A 21,927-nucleotide genomic window follows, 5' to 3' on the forward strand; every position below is an offset into this window, starting at 1 on the left:
GCAGAGCGACCTGGGATGAAGCACGCTTGATCCGGATGGATGATGGATGGTAAAAGGGGAGCTAGACGGAGCGCCAGAGCCTTTGCGTATATTTTGGCATCGCAATTTATAAGTGATAGCGGGCGATATGAGCCACATTGCGAGGGGGGTTTGCCGGATTTAAGTAATACTGTAATTGTGGCCTCACGGAGTGAAGGGGGAAATACACCAGCCTCCACCGACTCCTCCCATAGAGCCAGCAAGTGGGGGAGCAGCAGTGACTTGTAACTCTTATAAAATTAGACAGGGATACCGTCCGAGCCGGGGGATCTCCCCGAGGATAAGGAGTCGATAGCCTCTGAGAGCTCCTCTAGCATGAGTGGGGAGTCAAGGGAACCAGCGATCTCCGGAGATAGAGTCGACAAAGGAAGGGCATCGAGAAAGGAGTCAATCTCCGCCAACGAGACCTCATCTGAGTTAGAATATAGGGTTTCATAAAAAGTGAAAAATTCCGCATTGATATCCTGTGAGGAGACAGCCATGGAGCCGTCGGGCCTCTCAATCCCCAGTATGTGCGGGGACCCCGACTCGTGACGGATCAGTCTCGCCAGAAATCGGCCAGGGCGTTCACCCTCCCCGTATCTCCTCGCAATACCGGGATTGTCCAAAAACCTTTGTTCGCGTTCAGCGAGGGATCGAAAACGTATCTAGCTCCACCCCGATGTCCGCTAGGTTACCCGGGGTAGAGTGAAGTGAGCATGTAGCTTCCAGGGTCGATAGTTTGGATTCGCTCACGGCAAGATCTCTCCGGATCGACCTAAGGACCCCATTCTCCTTGGACAGCGCAATCCCTCTAATATATACCTTGAAGGACTCCCAGAGAGTGGCCTGAGATGTTACTGAGCCCGTGTTAAACCCGAAGAACTCTTCGATAGACTCCTCGAGCTCAGAGCAGAACTCCGGGTCCAGTAGGGAAAGGGGCTTCATCCTCCAGCAGCGAGTCCGGCCGGGGTCCGGGCCCCAACCTACGGTAATCGTGACTGGAGAATGGTCAGACAGGGTTCTGGGGAGAATCATTAATTGTATAACGTTCTTAACCAATACGTTGGAGATCACCCACCTATCAATTCGGGAATAGGAGTCGTGAACTGAGGAGTAGAAAGAGTAGATGCGGGAATCCGGGTAAAAGAACCTCCATGCGTCTACCATGGCCAGGCGTGGTAAGGATGATAGGGCCGCATAAGCTGCCCTGGAAAGATGACGGGGCTTGGTGCCAGATCTATCGAGGGCTACATCGAAGATTGTGTTGAAATCACCACCCCAGAGGATGGGGACAAGGGGGAAGCCATCAAGGAGGGACGTGATCTGTACAGAAAACTCCGGGTCATCTAAATTAGGGCCATAGATGTTCAGCAGAACCACTTCCTTGTTCTGGAGTGTGGCATGGAGCAGAACATATCTGCCTTGGGGGTCAATCTGTGAGGAAATAAGGGTGAAGATCAAGTCACTCTCGGTCACAGATGCAGTGGCGTTTGAATAAGAGAAAATGGCAATAACCAGTGGGTTAGTTCCGCAGACCTACGGCAACCATACCTGAGTGCCACTACGCGGTCCGCCCTTGCTGCCAGCGCTAACTTTTTAATAACATAACCCCAAACATGTCCCTCCCCCACGCACATCCCTCCCCCAAACAGAGGGATGACAATCCCAACCCCCCTCAACCAAAACCAAACCAGAGGCATCAGTGCCTGGGGGCCTGTAGGCCAGACTGGCCGCGTCGCTCCGGGCTACGGCAGATCCAGTAGAACAAGAGGTGCCCACAATAGAGTTACCAGTAACTAGGGCAAAGTTTTTGCACATGGTGGTATGGCACATATTTGTAAAATGAACAGAACAAACAGATTACGGAATAGGGGATCAGTGTGGTCCCGAAGCAGGGGGGCGGCCGGGCCTGGCCTCTCCCCGTCGGGCACAAAAGGGTAACTGTAGAGCCGTGGTCGGAGGAGGGGGATCAGCCAGGGAAATGCTCGTCAATGAATTTGGAGGCCTCCTCTGGGATTGTGAAGAAAAACACCTGGTTAGCATGTTCTATGCGAAGTTTGGCGGGGTAGAGCATAGCGTATTTGATTGAGTGGTCTCGCAATCTTCGCTTCACCGCTTGGAAATTCTTGCGTTCACGTTGGACGGCTGTTGAAAAGTCCGGGTAAAGATGAATTCTCGCGCCACCCAGTGATAGCTCACCCTTGAGCCTTGCGGCCCTGAGGAGGGCGTCACGGTCACGGTAGTTCAACACTCGGGCTATGATGGGCCGAGGTGGAGCCCCGGGCTTAGGTTTAGCCGTCAGGGCGCGGTGTGCCCGCTCAATAGCAAAGTGAGAGGAGAGCTTGGGTGAATCCAGGAGCGACAGCAATGTATGCTCAACAAAATCCTCCATCGGCTCATGGATTTCGTTCTCGGGAACCCCAATAATGCGGAGATTGTTACGCCTTGAGCGGGATTCCAAGTCTTCATTCTTCTTTTCCACCTCAAGGACTCGGCCAGAGAGAGCGGCAACCTCAGAGCGCAGGGCACCCAGTGCGTCCTCAGCGGAGCCGACCCGTGTCTCGATCTCCGACACTCGGCTATGCGTTCTCTCGATGTGGGCTTTAATAGAGGATATAGTGCCGTTCATATCATCTAATTTTGAGTGGAGTGCGGTGAAGCCCTCCCGGATAAAGTCCATCATGTTTTGGGAGACCGGGGTTGTATCAGATGAAGCGGCAGGGGCCTGCCCAGCGGGTTCCTCCGGCGAGCTCACAGCCGCCCTTGCAAACATGTTGATGGAACTCTGTTTCCTCGCGCCACCTTTGGTCATCCTGGCAGTGTTGAAGGTCGGGCGGGGTGAGGGGGGGGCCCAACAGCCCAAGGAGGAAGGCGGGGGGGAACGTGGACCAGGCACCACGCGGCACAGTATACAGAAGTGTGGTATGGAACCGGGGGTAGCCCGAAGGAGCCAGAGGCTATGGATCAATAAGTGGTATGTTGCGGCTGCTGGTACAGATTGTAGAAGCTCAGAAGTTTAGCTAGCCCAGGGGGAGCCTGGGGGGCGATGCCAGGGGAGCACAAGAGCAGGAGACCCCAGGAGTGTGGACGATGCTGCCCGGTCGTCACCGGGGACGTAGGGGTTCAGGTATGCTTGACTCAGCGGGGGCGGACCGGACACAGCCCCGGGAGCAGCGATGTGGGGCGAGGCAGGGCCTAGGTGAAAGGCAGAGCCCGTGTAGAGTGGTAGCTCCGAGAATGCTGCGGCCCCTCCCGGGGATAGGAGACCCCCAAGAGTGGGGATATGGATGACCAGCAAGGCCCAGGGGTGCCCCCAGTAGAACAAATGAGTGGAGGGAGAACCACCAAGCAGGGGGGCACACCGAAAAAGTTGGTGCTTATGGGAGTACAGGCACAGCGGGCACGGGGGAAGAACAGTGTTGGATGTTTGCCGAAAGGGTCACGAAACCAGACAGGGGGGGGCGCGCAGCAGCACCCCCCTTGACGTACCTTAGTCCCCCCTGCGAGCCTGCACCTGAAGTCCTAGGGTGCACTGGTTGGCATGTCCCATGTAATCCAGCAGGCCTGGGACCGCTCAGGAGACGGCGATCTAGAGGCAAGTGAGGTCCAGGGCGCCCCCGACGAGGCGAGCAGGTGATGGCGGAGGGGCACTCCAGGGGGGGGTCCAAGTGTGCAAAGTGTCAGATCACAGAGTCCAGCAGGGGGGGTGAGGGGCACCCCACCACCACGTTCCCCGATAACTCCGGGTGCACACTGGCAGGGCCAGCCGGGGGGCACGGCGTCTGGTGTCCTGTGGCGCGCCCCAGCCCTCGCAGCCTCCGGAGGGCCCACCGGCGCGGCCAGGACACGGCGACTCTGTAGGAGTCCTTGAACGTGGTGCCGAGTCACAGAGCCGAAGCGGCGGCAGCCGCGGCACCCCCGCAGCAGCGGGAGATTGTCGAAGAGCAGGAGCTGGGGCCGCGGCTTCCAGGGGCCCATCCCCGCGGGACACGGGACAGCAGAGGCAGGTGAGGGGGGCCGGGTCCACGAAGCCTCCGGCAGGCCCTCGCGAACAGGAGATTCCAGGAGGTCGCACAGCCGCGGCGGGCACAGCCGCGGCACCCCAAAGCGGCCGGGGGTGGTCCAGTAGCGGGTACGGGGCCGCGTCTCTGACGGGCCCGCCGCCGCAGGACAAGCAACAGCAGATGCGGGCGAGAGAGGCTCGGCAAGTCTCCCCCCGTCAGGCTCGATGTTGGCGCGAAGCCGCAGTGCCGATGGGGGAGGAGAGAGAGACGTTCAGATCTCCGGGCTCCCGGCTCCGATTTCGATCGGGATCGGGCGGATGGTGCCCAATATCTTCAGCAATCAGAGTTGTGCCCTCCAGGGCAGAGTACCATACAGGAAGGTGCCAAACGAAGGATCATAAGATCTGCCTGCCACGGAGAGGAACGGTCAGGCGGCCATCTTGTTCAGCGCTCAACAGCGCCCCCCAGAGCCTGGCCTTTTTGGACACCTCTCCCACCACAATGGCCGCCGACTCTGCCTATTCCACCCCAGGCGCTTAACCATAATCAGTCCCTTCTGTCACCCTGCATCCTATACCTGGAACGTTTCACACTCACGTTTCTGATTCATCCGAGCAGGCGACTCTTGCGCGTTCTTACCCACATGAACCGACTGACGGCCTGATTACGAGTTCGGCGGTGTGGTAAAAAAAGTATTAATGCAGTGGTAACGCCACATTACAACACCCCGAACTACAGGGTTGGAGGTCATTCAGGGGGGGAAACCCCTCCAGCAGAATGCTGGAGGTAATTCCTGCTCCTTACCGTCCAGAAATGACCAAATTGGTGGTAATATTGCCAAAATCCCCATGAAGTCCTATTGACGCGATTTAATGGGGACTAACACCGCCTACCACCACTTGTAATCCAGTGGCAATACCGCTGGTGGTAAAACTTCATACCAAGTGGTGCTAACAATAATACCATTTGGTGGTATCTCAGTTGTATTACTGCAGAGACACCACCAAAGTCTTATTCCCAAGTCAGGGCCGGGCTGGATAAGGTCCTGTATTGCAAGTAGTAGAACGCAGGAGCCATTTAAACTTCCTATATCCAATGCAACAGTGCGTCGCATTTGTTGCTGAATGGTAGAAATACATAGGGGGAAGTGTGGAATTGGAAATAATGTGCTATTGGGTGCTATGCAAAATATTACGTACAGTAAACATAATTGAATTGAAATAACACCCACATTTTCCAATTATCTTAAGTGATGTCCTCTCTGACATTATAACACCCTCAGAAAACTTGTATGTGCAAAAGCAGCCTTTCCCAAGATGACCTTCCTAAAATCAGTCTAGCCTTGAAGTCTTCTTAATGTACGGTCCTTTCAAAATCAGTCTATTCTTGAAGCCTTCTTAATGTATGGTCCTTCCAAAATCAGTCTAGCTTTGAAGTTTTCCTAATGTATGGTTCTTCCAAAATCAGCCTAGCCTTGAAGTCTTCTTAATGTATGGTCCTCCCAAAATCAGTCTAGCCATGAAGTCTTCCTAATGTATGGTCCTCCCAAAATCAGTCTAGCCTTGAAGTTTTATTAATGTATGGTCCTTCCAAAATCAGCCTAGCCTTGAAGCCTTCTTAATGTACGGTCCTCCCAAAATCAGTCTAGCCTTGAAGTCTTCTTAATGTATGGTCCTTCCAAAATCAGCCAAGCATTGAAGTCTTCTTAATGTACAGTCCTTCCCAAAATCAGTCTAGCCTTGAAGTCTTCTTAATGGGATCTGCGGGATTTTTCCGTCACAGAAAAGTCTGTGATGGAAATGTTTGCATGGGAAATGTACGCACCACCAAAGGTTCGTACATTTACCATGTGAACAAACACTGCAAATCACTACATACCCACACCCCCACCCAAATCCACAACACCCCCACGACACACCCCCACCCACACCCTCAACACACCCCCACCCACACCCCCAACATAAACAAACCCTACTTACCTTTTCTTCACGCTGTGTCCCTGCGGCGCCAGTTCCCTTTCACTTCCGTGATCGGGAACCGGACCCGCAGGGTCCTTTTATTTATTTATTTATTTACGAGCAGCTGCAGGGGTTTCCCCTGCAGCCCCCGCTCACTATACCTACAATGCATGCCACCAAAGGTTCGACCTTTTGCTGTTCGGACCTTTGGTGGTATGCATTTTCAGACTTTTTGTACAGTTGGACATTTTTATTCGGTCCGATCGTACAATTCATTCTTAATGAACGGTCCTTCTCAAAATCAGTCTAGCCTTGAAGTCTTCTTAATGTACGGTCCTTCCAAAATCAGTCTAGTCTTGAAGCCTTCTTAATGTACGGTCCTTCCAAAATCAGTCTAGCCTTGAAGTCTTCTTAATGTAGCGTCCTTCCAAAATCAGTCTAGCCTTGAAGTCTCCTTAATGTATGGTCCTTCCAAAATCAGTCTAGCCTTGAAGCCTTCTTAATATACGGTCCTCCCAAAATCAGTCTAGCCTTGAAGTCTTCTTAATGTACGGTCCTTCCAAAATCAGTCTAGCCTTGAAGCCTTCTTAATGTACGGTCCTCCCAAAATCAGTTTAGCCTTGAAGTATTCTTAATGTACGGTCCTTCTCAAAATCAGTCTAGCCTTGAAGTCTTCTTAATGTACGGTCCTTCCAAAATCAGTCTAGCCTTGAAGCCTTCTTAATGTACAGTCCTCCCAAAATCAGTCTAGCCTTGAAGTCTTCTTAATGTACGGTCCTTCCAAAATCAGTCTAGCCTTGAAGTCTTCTTAATGTACGGTCCTTCCAAAATCAGTCTAGCCTTGAAGCCTTCTTAATGTACGGTCCTCCCCAAAATCAGTCTAGCCTTGAAGTCTTCTTAATGGGATCTGCGGGATTTTTCCGTCACGGAAAAGTCTGTGATGGAAAAGTTTGCATGGGAAATGTACGCACCACCAAAGGTTCGTACATTTACCATGTGAACAAACACTGCAAATCACTACATACCCACACCCCCACCCAAACCCACAACACCCCCACGACACACCCCCACCCACACCCTCAACACACCCACACCCCCAACATAAACAAACCCTACTTACCTTTTCTTCATGCTGTGTCCCTGCGGCGCCATTTCCCTTTCACTTCCGTGATCGGGAACCGGACCCGCAGGGTCCTTTTATTTATTTATTTATTTACGAGCAGCTGCAGGGGTTTCCCCTTCAGCCCCCGCTCACTATACCTACAATGCATGCCACCAAAGGTTCGACCTTTTGCTGTTCGGACCTTTGGTGGTATGCATTTTCAGACTTTTTGTACAGTTGGACATTTTTATTCGGTCCGATCGTACAATTCATTCTTAATGTACGGTCCTTCTCAAAATCAGTCTAGCCTTGAAGTCTTCTTAATGTACGGTCCTTCCAAAATCAGTCTAGTCTAGAAGCCTTCTTAATGTACGGTCCTCCCAAAATCAGTCTAGCCTTGAAGTCTTCTTAATGTAGGGTCCTTCCAAAATCAGTCTAGCCTTGAAATTTTCTTAATGTATGGTCCTCCCAAAATCAGTCTAGCCTTGAAGTCTTCTTAATGTACGGTCCTTCCAAAATCAGTCTAGCCTTGAAGCCTTCTTAATGTACGGTCCTCCCAAAATCAGTTTAGCCTTGAAGTCTTCTTAATGTACGGTCCTTCTCAAAATCAGTCTAGCCTTGAAGTCTTCTTAATGTACGGTCCTTCCAAAATCAGTCTAGCCTTGAAGCCTTCTTAATGTACAGTCCTCCCAAAATCAGTCTAGCCTTGAAGTCTTCTTAATGTACGGTCCTTCCAAAATCAGTCTAGCCTTGAAGCCTTCTTAATGTACGGCCCCCCCAAAATCAGTCTATCCTTGAAGTCTTCTTAATGTATGGTCCTTCCAAAATTAGTCTAGCCTTGAAGTCTTCTTAATGTACGGTCCTCCCAAAATCAGTCTAGCCTTGAAGTCTTCTTAATGTGCGGTCCTCCCAAAAACCGATCTGAAGATCTTGGCTTTTCAGAATCATTTTAGGTAGGCTCTCTTTTTCTTTGAGAATGGACTTTGCAGCTCAAGCCTCAGGTTACTACACACCAAAGCCACCAGGGTGCGCAAGACTGGCAATGGTTGTTAATAGCATAAGGGTTGGACATCGTCACAACCACCGCCAACAACATTTGGATCCTCTGGTCTGCCAGAAATCGGCAGCGCCTAGAATATTCCGGGGTTTTCTTGGCTTTTCATGTATCTCCGCCATCAGTTCTACAGATGCCCGTCACTTGCTTTCAGGACTTTTTGATTGGTCTGTGCACAGATGCTTCAAGAAATGGGGATATAAAAAACAAGGGACCACCACAATGAGGCCGTGTCCAACTCTGCAAGAGTTTGTCAGCATCCCATTGGTCCATGTTGGATAGCAATGAATTCTAGGGAATATAATTCACTTTAGCCCATGCGCTGCCTTGTATAATGGCTCATGGAAAAAAGGACACAACCTTATATGCCACAATCATTGAAACTTTTATCGAACACATTTCCTTGTCATCTACTAACTTTTCTCCTCTCTACGCATATGTGTTTATATGATCTATGTTAGGTTATTTATAATGTGCTTAATACCCAGAGGTTTCTAAGCGCGGACCCAGGATCGAACCTGTGTTGCTCCGTGTTGTCTTGCTTCGAAGTTGAGCATGTTGCCCCTGAGCTATCCTTACCTTGTAGGTTCTCATATGAATGAACCCTACCACTGGATGGTGCATGAAGCCATCATTCTGCACCAACCATACTAATGTATAAATGACATGGATGCCTTCATGTCGTCGAGATCTGCAATATGGCGTAATGCCTGGGTTTGCAATGAGAGATGGGGCTTATCGTACTGATTTCAGGACCTGTGAAGAAAATTGCCTGCTTTATCGATGATGTTAAGAAACTGTTGCCATCTCATCCTTATCCCCTTGCCTTCAGATTTCTGTCTTGAGGAGCTGACCTTGCCTCCTAGGAATCCGTGATGTTCCGCCATGATGAGAACCATTGATGTCTGGGCTCCCTCTTCGATTGGACGGCGGCTTTGGCATTAAGAGGGACTAGGATGTCGACACCAATGTGCCCATCTAAGTGGTTTCCTGCAGGGTTGGAGGGCGCGACGTACAAACTGACAAGACATGACTAGACACGTACTGTCAGAAACCCAAAGGGGGGAATGGCGGCGTGCTGGTACCATCATGACATCAGCCGCGTCCAAGCTGAAGACCTTCTAGCCAAAGCGGGAAAAGATGGCAGCTTCCTGGTTCGTGACAGCGAGTCGGTGCCTGGGGCTTACGCCCTCTGCTTGCTGTAAGTACACATGTTATTTTTGGTGATTGCAGTGTATAGTTCTGTGTTTGGTGTGACAAGTAACATTATATCTCTTTGCCTTTGTATGTGCATGCCCCAGACACCTTCCTGTGCCTTTCCTCTGACTCTCACTTCCCACCCCTACATTCTTCCCTTTGCGTCATCACCCTTTAGATGAAATGGCGATTACGCCAGCGCCTTCGTGCTGGCACTTCTGCTTACTCAAAACGTCCTCTGAATCTCTGCTGTAAGTCCTTTGCAGGTGTGTTGAGAAATACAGTACATAACTGGGGGAACTGTCTGTCCAGTCTTCCGAACAGCTGATGACCAGCTCTGAGACAAATGCGTCCAAATTAAACAAGCGTTTTTGAACCAACCCTACAAATATTACAATGAAAAGGTTGGGGGTCTTGCATAGTGTACTGGCTGCCATTTTGGAAGCCTCTGGTAGTGCTCAATGTAGAACATTAGCACCCGGGGAAAGGGATGCAACAAATCATGTTGCCCAGATAGCGGGCTGAATCCCACGATCCAAGCCCACGTGCCGAGCAACCTGGCGGTTGCTTGCCCTTCCCTGCCATCTTCCCCACACCCTACCTTCCTTTAACTTCATTTTCCCCATCCATCCTGCCCCCACTTACCTGATGGCTGTGGTGGCGGGGGCCCGCCACTGCTGTTGCTCTGCTCCTTCTTCCTTCTTTCTGCTGCCAAGCAAATGGAAGAGGGACTCTGCTTGAAGGCTCGTCTTCCAGCTCTGTGGCGGCCATCTTTCGACAGTCTTTTCTATGATTGAACGGGATGCCACGAGTGGTCCTGTTCATTCATAGAAAAGTCACCGCTATCAGCACCCCGGGTTACCAGATTGGCAACCCGCGGTGCTAATAGCATTAAGTACCTATTCTACAGGTTATACTAGGGGTGATGTCCCAGGGCCCTCGTTAAAGGCCCTCACTTGGTTTGGGCCTTTAACTTGGGCCCCGAGCCGTTACCCCCCAGTATAGCCCATGGAACTGGTACTTCACACTATATTATGAGGGTATTCTAAACACATGATTCGACCTGTCAAAGTCTCTTGACAAGTGTATTTCAGACAAGGACCCCATTTACATACTGAATAATTACACTTTACTCTTAAAGTACCTCCTGTCGTGACAGGGCAGTGGTTGGCAAGTAAGCATTCTTGCTCCCACCCCAATTGAGACATGTTCCCATATTGCACAGTTAGAGGAATGTACCGCCTGGTCCCCTGCGAAAGGGTCTGAATAGTTCTCTTTGGATGTTATATTATTCTGGAAGGCCGTTTTCTGGTTCATTGTATATCCTCAACTCTATGGTCCCTGACCTTTGGCTTTTCAGTTGTTTTGGACTACAGCTCCCAGCAGCCTTAAACAGCTTTAGACAGCATAGTGAACGGTCATTGGCTTCATAGCGCAAAACATCGGGAGAGCCACAGGTTGCAGACCCCTGCCTTAACTAAAAGGTTGTAGGACAGGGGTGTTGCTAGGTCTGCAAAAGATCCGGGGTACGCTAATGTCGGGACTGTCGGGACTCGGGGCTAGTGAGGCTTTTGATTATAACCACTGAGCTTCTATCCGGGGCTACAACCAAAAGGCCCGGGGCTAAAACCCCCTCTTCCCCCACACCACAAAAAGATTTGCCCAAAAACACATAGTGAAATGCTGTTTGCTGTGACGTTATATACTGTACTGTACATTAACCCAAAAAATCAGGGAGCGATTAAAAACAATATAACATTACTAAGTAAGAATAAACATCAATACACACTGAATGCATGGACTGGAGTCTTGTGCATTTTCTGATTAGGTTACAAGAGTTGGAACAGCAAAAAAACGAAAGATGCAGATGAAAAGAGAACCCAAAAAGTAGGGCCTGCATTAAAACAATGATATGACAAAATGACATTGGTGAGCTGTTTCGAGCTGTTTCGAAATGTGGTGCCCAGTGGATTGATGAGTTCACACAGCTGATGATGAGCTCACCAGGCTCAAACCCATGCTTCAATCTATTACGGGTAGATTACGTTATGACGGCAACACGTTACGTTGCAGTCACCAGATGTTGGTTCTGTGAACACAGCATGTCGCGTGAGGAGACGGCTGTGGTCACGTGTGTTAATGAGCGGCTTCCCGGTTAAGTACTGGTGACTCTGTGTCTCATTGGCGCCTGGCCCAGAAGAGCCTGTCCTCCGCAGACCCTACAACAGTGCTCAACCCCGTGCCCACTGATGTTTTGTGGTATCACTGGCGCCTTAATGCCGATGTGCTTCAGAGGAAATGCTTACGTCCAGAGGCGTTGCTAGTCGGTGCTTAAGGGGGCTATAGCCCTTGGTCTTTTGGCTGTAGCCCCGGATAGAATCTCAGGAGCTACAAGCAAAAGGCTATAGCTAGCCCCAAATCCCACCACTCCTGACATTAGCGTAGCCCCGGGTCTTTTCCAGACCTAGCAACACCCCTGCTTACGTCACACTCTGCTTCCCTTCGCAGCGTTTTTGTTGCGAGGGTCAGTTTTGCAGGTGGAGGTGCGTCGACCCTCTTTGAATGACAAGGCGCCACTTAGTGGTGAAATGGTAAACTGCATCTCAGGAGGCTCATCCAACATGTATGAGATATAACTGGGGGAAAGAAGTAATGAAATGCATCAGTATGTGTGTTGTCGATAACTAACAGAGGTAGCTACAAATGTTGCATTACAGTAGAGTAACACAAACATACTGCCAACCTGTCTGGCTCTTGTGCACCCTGTGCTCCCGCCTCCCATCTCTGCTCCTTTTCACTCCCGCCCACCTCGTCACTGGCACTCTCTGCCCCATAGCATGGGCATATTGCAGGCATTCCAACCAGCGCTCAACACAACACACAACCTTTCTCTGGAAGAGACACTCCTGCTGTCATATGTGCTCGAAGACGGGTGACATCACATGGCAGCAGGAGGCTCCCTTCCAGGAAAAGGTGGTGTGGTTTGTGAGAGCCCGTTTCCAATGGTATATTATTGTAAAGGTCGCACATAACCCAAATGATGCGGTATGGTTTCAATGTTGGTCTGTATTGCCCCAATACAATGTACTAATTGCAATAATTGTTTATATGTTGCAAGGCTATCACCGCGCTTGGAACTAATATTCCTCATCCATAGTATTCTATTTGGTAGCAATTAAAGTCCACACATTGGAATCAAAATGTTGTTTTCTTTATATTCTTGTCGTGCAGAACAACAATGGTATAGCCGACATGTGTTTCGACCTCTGCGTTCGTTCTCAAGGCTATTTGTATCCATAGAAACAATATTAAACCATAAGCACATAGATGATCATTATCATTGTTATCAAAATCAACATGGGAGATGCAATAAAAACAAATCATGATTAGCAGCATGCAGAGAGAAAGCAAATATTACAAAACATACCACACAGGTTGTTGAAGGTTGGGAAGTGTAAGCATCCATGGCAATTACGGCGCCGGGCAAAAGAAAAAGCATTTCCAATTAACTATGCATTTGGAATTAACATATATTCTCACACAGTTCTAACAACTCGTTATCTTATTCTATAAGTTATTGTGATTAATTGTTAAATAACGTGGTCCATAACCCATCATTGGGGCACATGCGTTTGGTGCAACCTTCTACCAATATTAGGTTGTTTCTGATTCCTAAATCACCATGACCTATTGGTGTTGATTTGGTAAAGAAAAAGGCATGCTAGAATCCAAATTGTGCGAGGCACTCAAATTGTGCTCCCCTGAATACTGGCCACAACGTTGTTGCTTTTCTTACCCTTATCCTATGTTTTAATCTTCAATATCTGTATTCAAAAATGTATTATTATTACTTGGAGTATTCAGTATGTACTTCTCTGTATATGAGGTCGTATCAATAGTAATAATTTCGCCCACCTCAAATTCTGATCATTATTTCAATTGTGACACAATATCTCTCCTATTGCAGTCAGGAATGTTTTTAGGGTTAGATCCCAGTATCCTAAACAAATCGAAAATATATGTTCACTGACATTATCTATTGTCAGGCTACAAAAAGTGTATTGTAGAGATCAATTCAACTCACCTATTAAGTAAGGGCCAATCCCTAGAGTAGCCTCACATCAGCATCGATTAAACCGTCCATTCCGTTTCTTCTCGTTTTTGATACTAGCGGCAAAACAAAATGGTGGCCGCACCTTGCATGATGATGTCACATGCAAAACAGCGCGTGAACTTATACTGTAAACAATAAACGCCATCACTTATAGTTCGTTTTGAATCTGACTCTTAACCGAGTCGAATCTCATGTCTGCATTGTAATTACTGGTGCATGCAGCTGCAATCTGAATGCCCTAGTACATGTACTTAGTTTGTAATGTTAAACGTATGAATAGAAGTTAGACTTGGCATTTGTGTTACACTTTGTGAAGGCCAATCTAATTTATATGAGGCTCAGTTTTAAGTAATTGTGATAATAAGTCCTGCTGAACTATAGCGCAATTGTTGGTGGGTGAAAAGAAAGCCTACAGCTATTAAAGAGGGTGTGACCCTGAGCTCGCACTGTTGGTGTTAAGTTGTAAACGACATGTTGCCCCCAATGATTTTGTAAGACATCATAATATATATTCAGTATACTACAATCATAGAAATACATACATCTCATGATCTGAATTGAGTCCATGTTCTGTAGACCGTAGAAGACAAATTAATTTGGCTTCCATTTTCCGTAGTAACAATTCTAAATTACCACCTCTCTTTCCTTTTTTAGCTTTCCTGAGACCCCAAAATCTTAAATCATCCATATTATCCATCTGGTGTTGGCTTTGCCAATGTATGGCCAGTGGTGTCTTTGGCTCTGTGTTCTTCAAACTTAACAAATGTTCCCTGATGCGTATGCGCAACTGTCTGATATTACTGCCAACATAATTCTTACCACAAACACATTGAATTATATAAACAACATAGCATGTTTTACAATTAATGTGATCTCTGATATTAATTTTGTTGCCGAACTGATCTCTAAAGATTTTACATTTGTCCCAAGCATATTTGCATTGATTACAATGCCCACATTTATAAAAGCCACCTTCACTTTTTAGCCAGCTTTGTGTCTGTGTTTCTGATTTAGGGGGTAATTCATAGAATTCAGCGCACAAGTGGCGCACGCGGCTGGCGCACAGTGTGCGCGTGCGAATCCTTGCGCCAGCCGCGTGCGCTAAAATCCATTTCCGCGCACAGCGTATTCATGGATTCCAGCCACCAAAACCAGCCGTGGCGCACAGTGGCGCAGCGACCCTGCAGCAGCGCCAGTTACGTCCCCAAGAACGCCTCTCGCGCAGGGAAAAGCCATCAATATACCCAATCCAGCGCAAAGGGCTGCGCTAACCCTGTACCAGCACAGCAAGCGGGCTACATGTATCACTGGGGTGCGCGGGAAGTACCTCACGCGATTGGCCCCGTGCGAGCAGGCTACGCGTATTTCAGGGGTGCGCGGGAAGTTCCACCCGCGATTTCATCATGGTACGTGTATTTCAGAGGTGCGTGGGAAATTCCACACGCGATTGGGCCCGTGCGAGCAGGGTACACGTATCTCAGGGGTGCGCGGGAAGTTCCACACGCGATTTCATCATGGTACGTGTATTTCAGGGGTGCGCGGGAATTTCCACACGCGATTGGGCCCGTGCGAGCAGGGTACGCGTATCTCAGGGGTGCGCGGGAAGTTACACACACGATTCCATCAGGGTACGTGTATTTCGGGGTGCGCGTGAAGTTCCACACGCGATATCAGCAGGGTACGTGTATTTCAGGGTGCAGGGGAAGTTACACACGCGATTTCAACAGGGTACGTGTATTTCAGGGGTGTGCAGGAATTTCCACACGCGATTGGGCCCGTGCGAGCAGGGTACGCGTATCTCAGGGGTGCGCGGGAAGTTCCACACGCGATTCCATCAGGGTACGTGTATTTCGGGGCGCGGGGGAAGTTTCACACGCGAAATCAGCAGGGTACGTGTATTCCAGGGGTGCGCGGGAAGTTCCACACGCGATTCCATCAGGGTACGTGTATTACAGGGGTGCGCGGGAATTTCCACACGCGATTGGGCCCGTGCGAGCAGGGTACGCGTATTTCAGGGTGCAGGGGAAGTTACACACGCGATTTCAGCAGGGTACGTGTATTTCAGGGGTGCGCGGGGAGTTCCACACACGATTCCATCAGGGTACGTGTATTTCGGGGTGCGCGTGAAGTTCCACACGCGATATCAGCAGGGTACGTGTATTTCAGGGTGCAGGGGAAGTTACACACCCGATTTCAGCAGGGTACGTGTATTTCAGGGGTGCGCGGGAAGTTCCAAACGCGATTCCATCAGGGTACGTGTATTACAGGGGTGCGCGGGGAGCACCACACGTGAATTGCACGTTTGGGTCCTCCCAGATGTTCCCTCTACACCCTCCACGGCCCCTGCAGGTGGCTCACACCACAGGGGCCTACCCTGCACATGTCCTGCAGGCACCCCATCCACCATGGCCATGCCCCCCAGCCAACCCACATGTCAACTTGCACTACTGCCCACCAACGCATGTCCCCCTGCACCCCCAGCCACCAGGGGCAGCCTCCACCAGGCCCCCACCCATGTCTACCAGCACCCCCCCCCAGCAGTGCAGGGGCACCCACCACCAGGCCCCCACCCATGTCTCCCACCACCCCCACCCCCCAGCCACCAGGGGCAGCCTCCACCAGGCCCCCACCCATGTCTCCCAGCACCCCCACCCCCCAGCAGTGCAGGGGCACCCACCGCCAGGCCCCCACCCATGTCTCCCATCACCCCCACCCCCCAGCCACCAGGGGCAGCCTCCACCAGGCCCCCACCCATGTCTCACAGCACCCCCACCCCCCAGCAGTGCAGGGGCACCCACCACCAGGCCCCCACCCATGTCTCCCACCACCCCCACCCCCAGCCACCAGGGGCAGCCTCCACCAGGCCCCCACCCATGTCTACCAGCACCCCCACCCCCCAGCAGTGCAGGGGCACCCACCACCAGGCCCCCACCCATGTCTCCCACCACCCCCACCCCCCAGCCACCAGGGGCAGCCTCCACCAGGCCCCCACCCATGTCTACCAGCACCCCCACCTCCCAGCAGTGCAGGGGCACCCACCACCAGGCCCCCACCCATGTCTCCCACCACCCCCACCCCCCAGCCACCAGGGGCAGCCTCCAACAGGCCCCCACCCATGTCCAACTCATGTTCCCCACCCCCCCACCCCCCAGCACTGTGGGGCACCTGCCAGCTGGCCCCCACCCATGTCCAACTCATGTCTCCCACCACCCCCACCCCCCAGCACTGTGGGGCACCTGCCAGCAGGCCCCCACCCATGTCCAACTCATGTTCCCCACCCCCCCACCCCCCAGCACTGTGGGGCACCCACCACCAGGCCCCCACCCATGTCCCATCCATGTCCCCCTGCACCTGGGTCCCACCAATCCCCAATCATGTCCGTAATGGCCATTCTCCCCTGCCAAAAGGCCCAACCAACTATCACATCCACCCACATATCAAAGGCAATGACATGTTACACACCCAATGTAAATAATGCAAATGAACACATGTCTGTCACACACAATGGCTGCAAGTGAATGTTAAGACACCCAACATGACATGCATGAAAGCAATGAGATGATACGACACATTGAAGGATGAAAATAAAAATGTATTTAAAATCAACTTGAATGGAAATGAAATGAGAAAAACCACAAAGCAAAACAACCAAAAGAAGAAGAATGTCCATGAAAAAAATCAAAAACACACAGCACAATCCAAAAAAATGGTGTCCAAAGTCACAGTCAGAAAAGTATTCCAAGTGTAAATGATAAACAAAAACCATTGCTCCATGGCGATGAAAAAAATCCAAAAAATAGACAAATCCATTGAAGAACTATTTACAAGATAATCCCGGGTCCATGAGCCCAACCAAATGAAACCTAACTATGACAACTAACTAAAAACTGAACTACATACAAAAATGTGGCGCATTGTCCAATTGCAACCAAATAAAAAAAATAAATAAAGGAAACCTAACACTAACTATATAACTATATACAAAGGCGGCGGGCAAGTCCAGTGGCTCACTCTGTGGTGTTCCGGGCCAGGGCATCATCGAACTCCTGTTCGATGTCCCGGAGGCGGTCCTGTTCCATGGCCCCGAGGGTCCGCAGGGACGACGCCGTCTCCTCCTCCAACCCCCTGTGGATTGCCTCGAGGCACTCGGCCCGCCTTAGGGCCCTCCGCATGGAGTTCTCCGCCCTGACCATTGTGAGCCGCGCCTCTTCCGCCCGCCGCCGCTCCGCACCTATCTGCTGGCCCAACCGCTGCCACATGGAAGACACTTTCGTCCTGGGTCCTCCTGCCCTCCGGCCGATGCCTGCCCCTCCGATGTTGATGGCCTCGAGCCATGATGCCTCCCACCTTGACTCCGCTGCTGCCTCCGACGCCACTGCCTCTGCCAGCACGACGGCATCCAGGCTGATGGAATCCACCGACGCCGTCGTGCACGTGCCCTGCCTGATGATGCCGGCACATCCTCCAACTGCTTGGGTACAGTTGCTGTGGTGTCCACCCCTGCTGGACCTCTGACTCCCGACTGTGGCAGGGATGGGATCCCCACCGAGCTGGCTGCATTGGTCAGGGCAGGTCCACAGGGGGCCCTGGTGGCATCTGGGCCGGAAGACGGCAAGGAGAACGACTGGCGTATAGTCTCCACAGAGGAGGAGAGGGCCGCCAGATTGGCCGACACATGCAGGAAACCCCCGAACATGGACGATCCCAATTGGGCCACGTCGGCACGGTGCTCTTCGTGATGACGTGCGTGCTCCTCCTGGGAAGCACGCACGGCATCACGAATCACAGCCGTGCGCATCGCGACCCCAATCAGGACCTTCTCCATACGGCCAGGGGTCCCCTCGTCCGCAGGTGGAGGGGAGTCAGATGACATGGACATCCCCTCTACCTGCGGACGGGCCTGGGACGGGGCATCCCTGCTGGTGCATGGTGGTGCACCCACAGGGTCAGGGACAGCGACATGCACAGGCCCCTCCACGGTGACCTGTTCTGCCTCCTGCCTCTGCCCCTGGACTGCACCACTTGCACCAGCAGGGATGCCCCCACCAGGCCCCATGTGCGCCTCAGTGGCGGCCTCCTCCTCCTCTGTGGAAACCACCAACCTGGATGGCTCCTCACCGTCTTCCGCCGTAGCAGGCCCCTGTGGGGGCTCACCCACCCCTTCCGCTGCAGCCGTGGGGGAATCCCCGCCGCCTTGCTCCACAGCGCCGTCTCCGCCTTCTTCTTCACTAGCCGCTGCGTAGAGGGAGACATAGAACACAAGCATCAGGGTACTGTACAATGGTCCCCTAGACAGGAAGCAATAGCAGATGAGTGCCACTGTCAAAGTACACTTCCATCATGTCCCTCCACAACACATGTGTCAGTCCAGGCAAAACACACACAGTGACAGTCATGGTGCATGCCATGGGCATTTCCATACATGTCCAATGGACTCTCGAAACATACAATGTAATGGAACTCACATGCATCATGGGTCATGCCTATCACATGCACACACTTCACCTCAGTCACATCCATCTGGCCCCGTACACCCCAATCACAGTGGATACAAGGATGACTAGGCTGCATCAGTGAATCTGTACATTGTCACAGACATATGTCATGCATCCATGGCATTCACAAGTCACAGACACGCAGGTCAGGCACACAGACATGGATACCATATATGTACCTGGCATCAGCACCCATCCCTCACCCCCACCCATGTCTAGGAACAGAGACTGCCATGCTCTCATGTGTACAATCTGCATAGGGCTCCCCATGTCGCATTTAAACACATGCAACAACTGTGCGGTTCACACATTACTGGTCGCACATGCATTACCATGATGTCCCTGCACAAATACATGCGTACATGGCCTATGTCACACATACAGGCAAGTATCAGACAACCAGCACACTGCAACATGCCCTGTCTCACACAGCAATGCTTGGCCACTTACCGCTCAACTCTAGACGGGTCTCCCTCTCAAGGACCTGGGCGTGGAGCGCTGGGTGTACGCGTTCCAGGACCCTCATCTGGATGGAACTCATGTGGCCCCGGCCCCCCTTCACGAGGCGCCGGGCCTTTATGAGGGTCCTGGACCTCAAGTCCTCCCAGCGCTTCTTGACCTTCTGGATGGTGCGGGTTGCCACCTCCTCCTCCTTGATGGCAACCACACAGTCGGCCCAGATCCTCTCCCGTCCTTCCTTGTTGGCGCGGGACGATCCGAAGAGGGCATCATACTGCCCCAGGACTTGCTCCACCAGGACACCAACTTCGGTGGCAGTGAAGCTGGTGCCCCTCTGCCCCTCTGGCCGGGGGTTGCCACTGGTGCCAGATGTGGATGTGCCCGACATGGCAACCCCAGGGGCAGGAGTGGGTGGGCAACTGGGTCCTGGGGCTGGGCTGTGGAGCGATGTTATCCGAGTCGGGAGTCTTCTGTTCCAGCAGGGGTGGACACAGCAACTGGACCCCTGCAGATGGCTGATGTGCAGGCACCAAATGGCAGGGCACGGTGGCAGCAGGCAGGCAGGCAGGCAGGCAGCAGCAGATGGCACGTGGGAGGCTGCTCGGGGCACTGGGGGGCAGTAATTCGGCCTTCTGGGCAGGTGCGTGGACTTCCGTGTGTTTTCGCGTGGCCAGCTTGATACGGAGTGATTTGGCACGTGAAAATCCTGCACGTCAGCGTGAAAATCGAGGAAAGGCCCTTAGCGCGTAAGCGCGTCAGCACGCATACGTGATTTCATTGGACCAAAGGCCCTTACAGCGTAAGCGCGTCTGTGACGTTTTGCGCACGGGCGTTGCCCTGGCAGGGCTTGGAGATCCCGCGTGCCTTTACACTGTTCTGTACGTGCTTTTCGTGCGGTGCGTGTGTTTTCCATCCGTTGGGGTTCACACGCTATTACTTCACAGCGGGTGTTGGCTACGCGTTCTTCTACACGCAAGGCAGACGATGAGTGGTGCCCGATCGCGTGAACTTTTTCACGCGATCGGGCCTGGGGGAGCGGGCTACGTGTATATCAGGGGTTCGCATGAAACACATGGCCCGAGCCGATCGCGTGAAAAAGTTCATGCGAACCCCTGAAGTACACGTAGCCCGCTCCCCCGGGCTCGATCGCGTGAAAAACTTCACGCGAACCCCTGATGTACACGTAGCCCGCTCCCCCGGGCCCGATCGCGTGAAAAACTTCAAGCGAACCCCTGATGTACACGTAGCCCGCTCCCCCGGGCCCGATCGCGTGAAAAAGTTCACGCGAACCCCTGATGTACACGTAGCCCGCACCCCCGGGCCCGATCGCGTGAAAAACTTCACGCGAACCCCTGATGTACACGTAGCCCGCTCCCCCGGGCCCGATCGCGTGAAAAAGTTCACGCGAACCCCTGAAGTACACGTAGCCCGCTCCCCCGGGCCCGATCGCGTGAAAAACTGCACGCGAACCCCTGAAGTACACGTAGCCCGCTCCCCCGGGCCCGATCGCGTGAAAAACTTCACGCGAACCCCTGATGTACACGTAGCCCGCTCCCCCGGGCCCGATCGCGTGAAAAAGTTCACGCGAACCCCTGATGTACACGTAGCCCGCACCCCCGGGCCCGATCGCGTGAAAAACTTCACGCGAACCCCTGATATACACGTAGCCCGCTCCCCCGGGCCCGATCGCGTGAAAAAGTTCACGCGAACCCTGAAAAAGTTCACGCGCACCCCCGATATACACGTAGCCCGCTCCCCCGGGCCCGATCGCGTGAAAAAGTTCACGCGAACCCCCGAAATACACGTAGCCCGCTCCCCCGGGCCCGATCGCGTGAAAAACTTCACGCGAACCCCCGATATACACGTAGCCCGCTCCCCCGGGCCCGATCGCGTGAAAAAGTTCACGCGCACCCCCGAAATACACGTAGCCCGCTCCCCCGGGCCCGATCGCGTGAAAAACTTCACGCGGACCCCCGATATACACGTAGCCCGCTCCCCCAGGCCCGATCGCGTGAAAAACTTCACGCGAACCCCCGAAATACACGTACCCCGCTCAATCGCGTGTGTTACTTCCCGCGCACCCCCGAAATACACGTACCCCGCTCAATCGCGTGTGTAACTTCCCGTGCACCCCCGATATACACGTGCCCCGCTCAATCGCGTGTGTAACTTCCCGCGCACCCCCGATATACACGTGCCCCGCTCGCACAGGCCCAATTGCTGTATGTTGCCACTTTTGTAATGCGCAGGGACGCTACCGCCTGCCTTCGTGTGGCGGACGTGTTTCGGCTTGTGCGTGTCTTTGGCTGTGCGTGGCTTTGCCCAATTCGATTCCATGAATACGTGTGGTTCGAGTGCGTGTGGGCGTTCCGTCTGCTTCCCTGCAGTACATCCCCAGTTACGCCCTTATTTTCGCGCGTTGTTCCCCATTCCGCGCGTTACGCCCTGTGTTCCGCCGACTTTCTGGTGTATGCGCCGAGGTTGTGCGCTTTCACTGTGCGCGTCGCGCACCCCTTTCGGGAT

At 52.3% G+C, this 21,927-nt stretch overlaps 1 protein-coding gene across 2 annotated transcripts in view; it reads left to right on the forward strand.

The window, feature by feature from the left end:
- LOC138480740 (phosphatidylinositol 3,4,5-trisphosphate 5-phosphatase 2-like) overlaps positions 1-21,927 on the forward strand; it is a 767,550-nt gene that overhangs the window by 79,730 nt on the left and 665,893 nt on the right. For both annotated transcript variants that reach the window (XM_069612470.1, XM_069612471.1), the window contains exon 3: positions 8,972-9,340. In XM_069612470.1, coding sequence (XP_069468571.1) covers positions 9,207-9,340 — 134 coding nt within the window. In that variant the 5' untranslated portion in view covers positions 8,972-9,206. The remainder of the gene's footprint in view (positions 1-8,971; positions 9,341-21,927) is intronic.

This window comes from Ambystoma mexicanum, chromosome 5p (assembly GCF_040938575.1).
Source record: "Ambystoma mexicanum isolate Mex_15411 chromosome 5p, UKY_AmexF1_1, whole genome shotgun sequence".
Taxonomy (NCBI): domain Eukaryota; kingdom Metazoa; phylum Chordata; class Amphibia; order Caudata; family Ambystomatidae; genus Ambystoma; species Ambystoma mexicanum.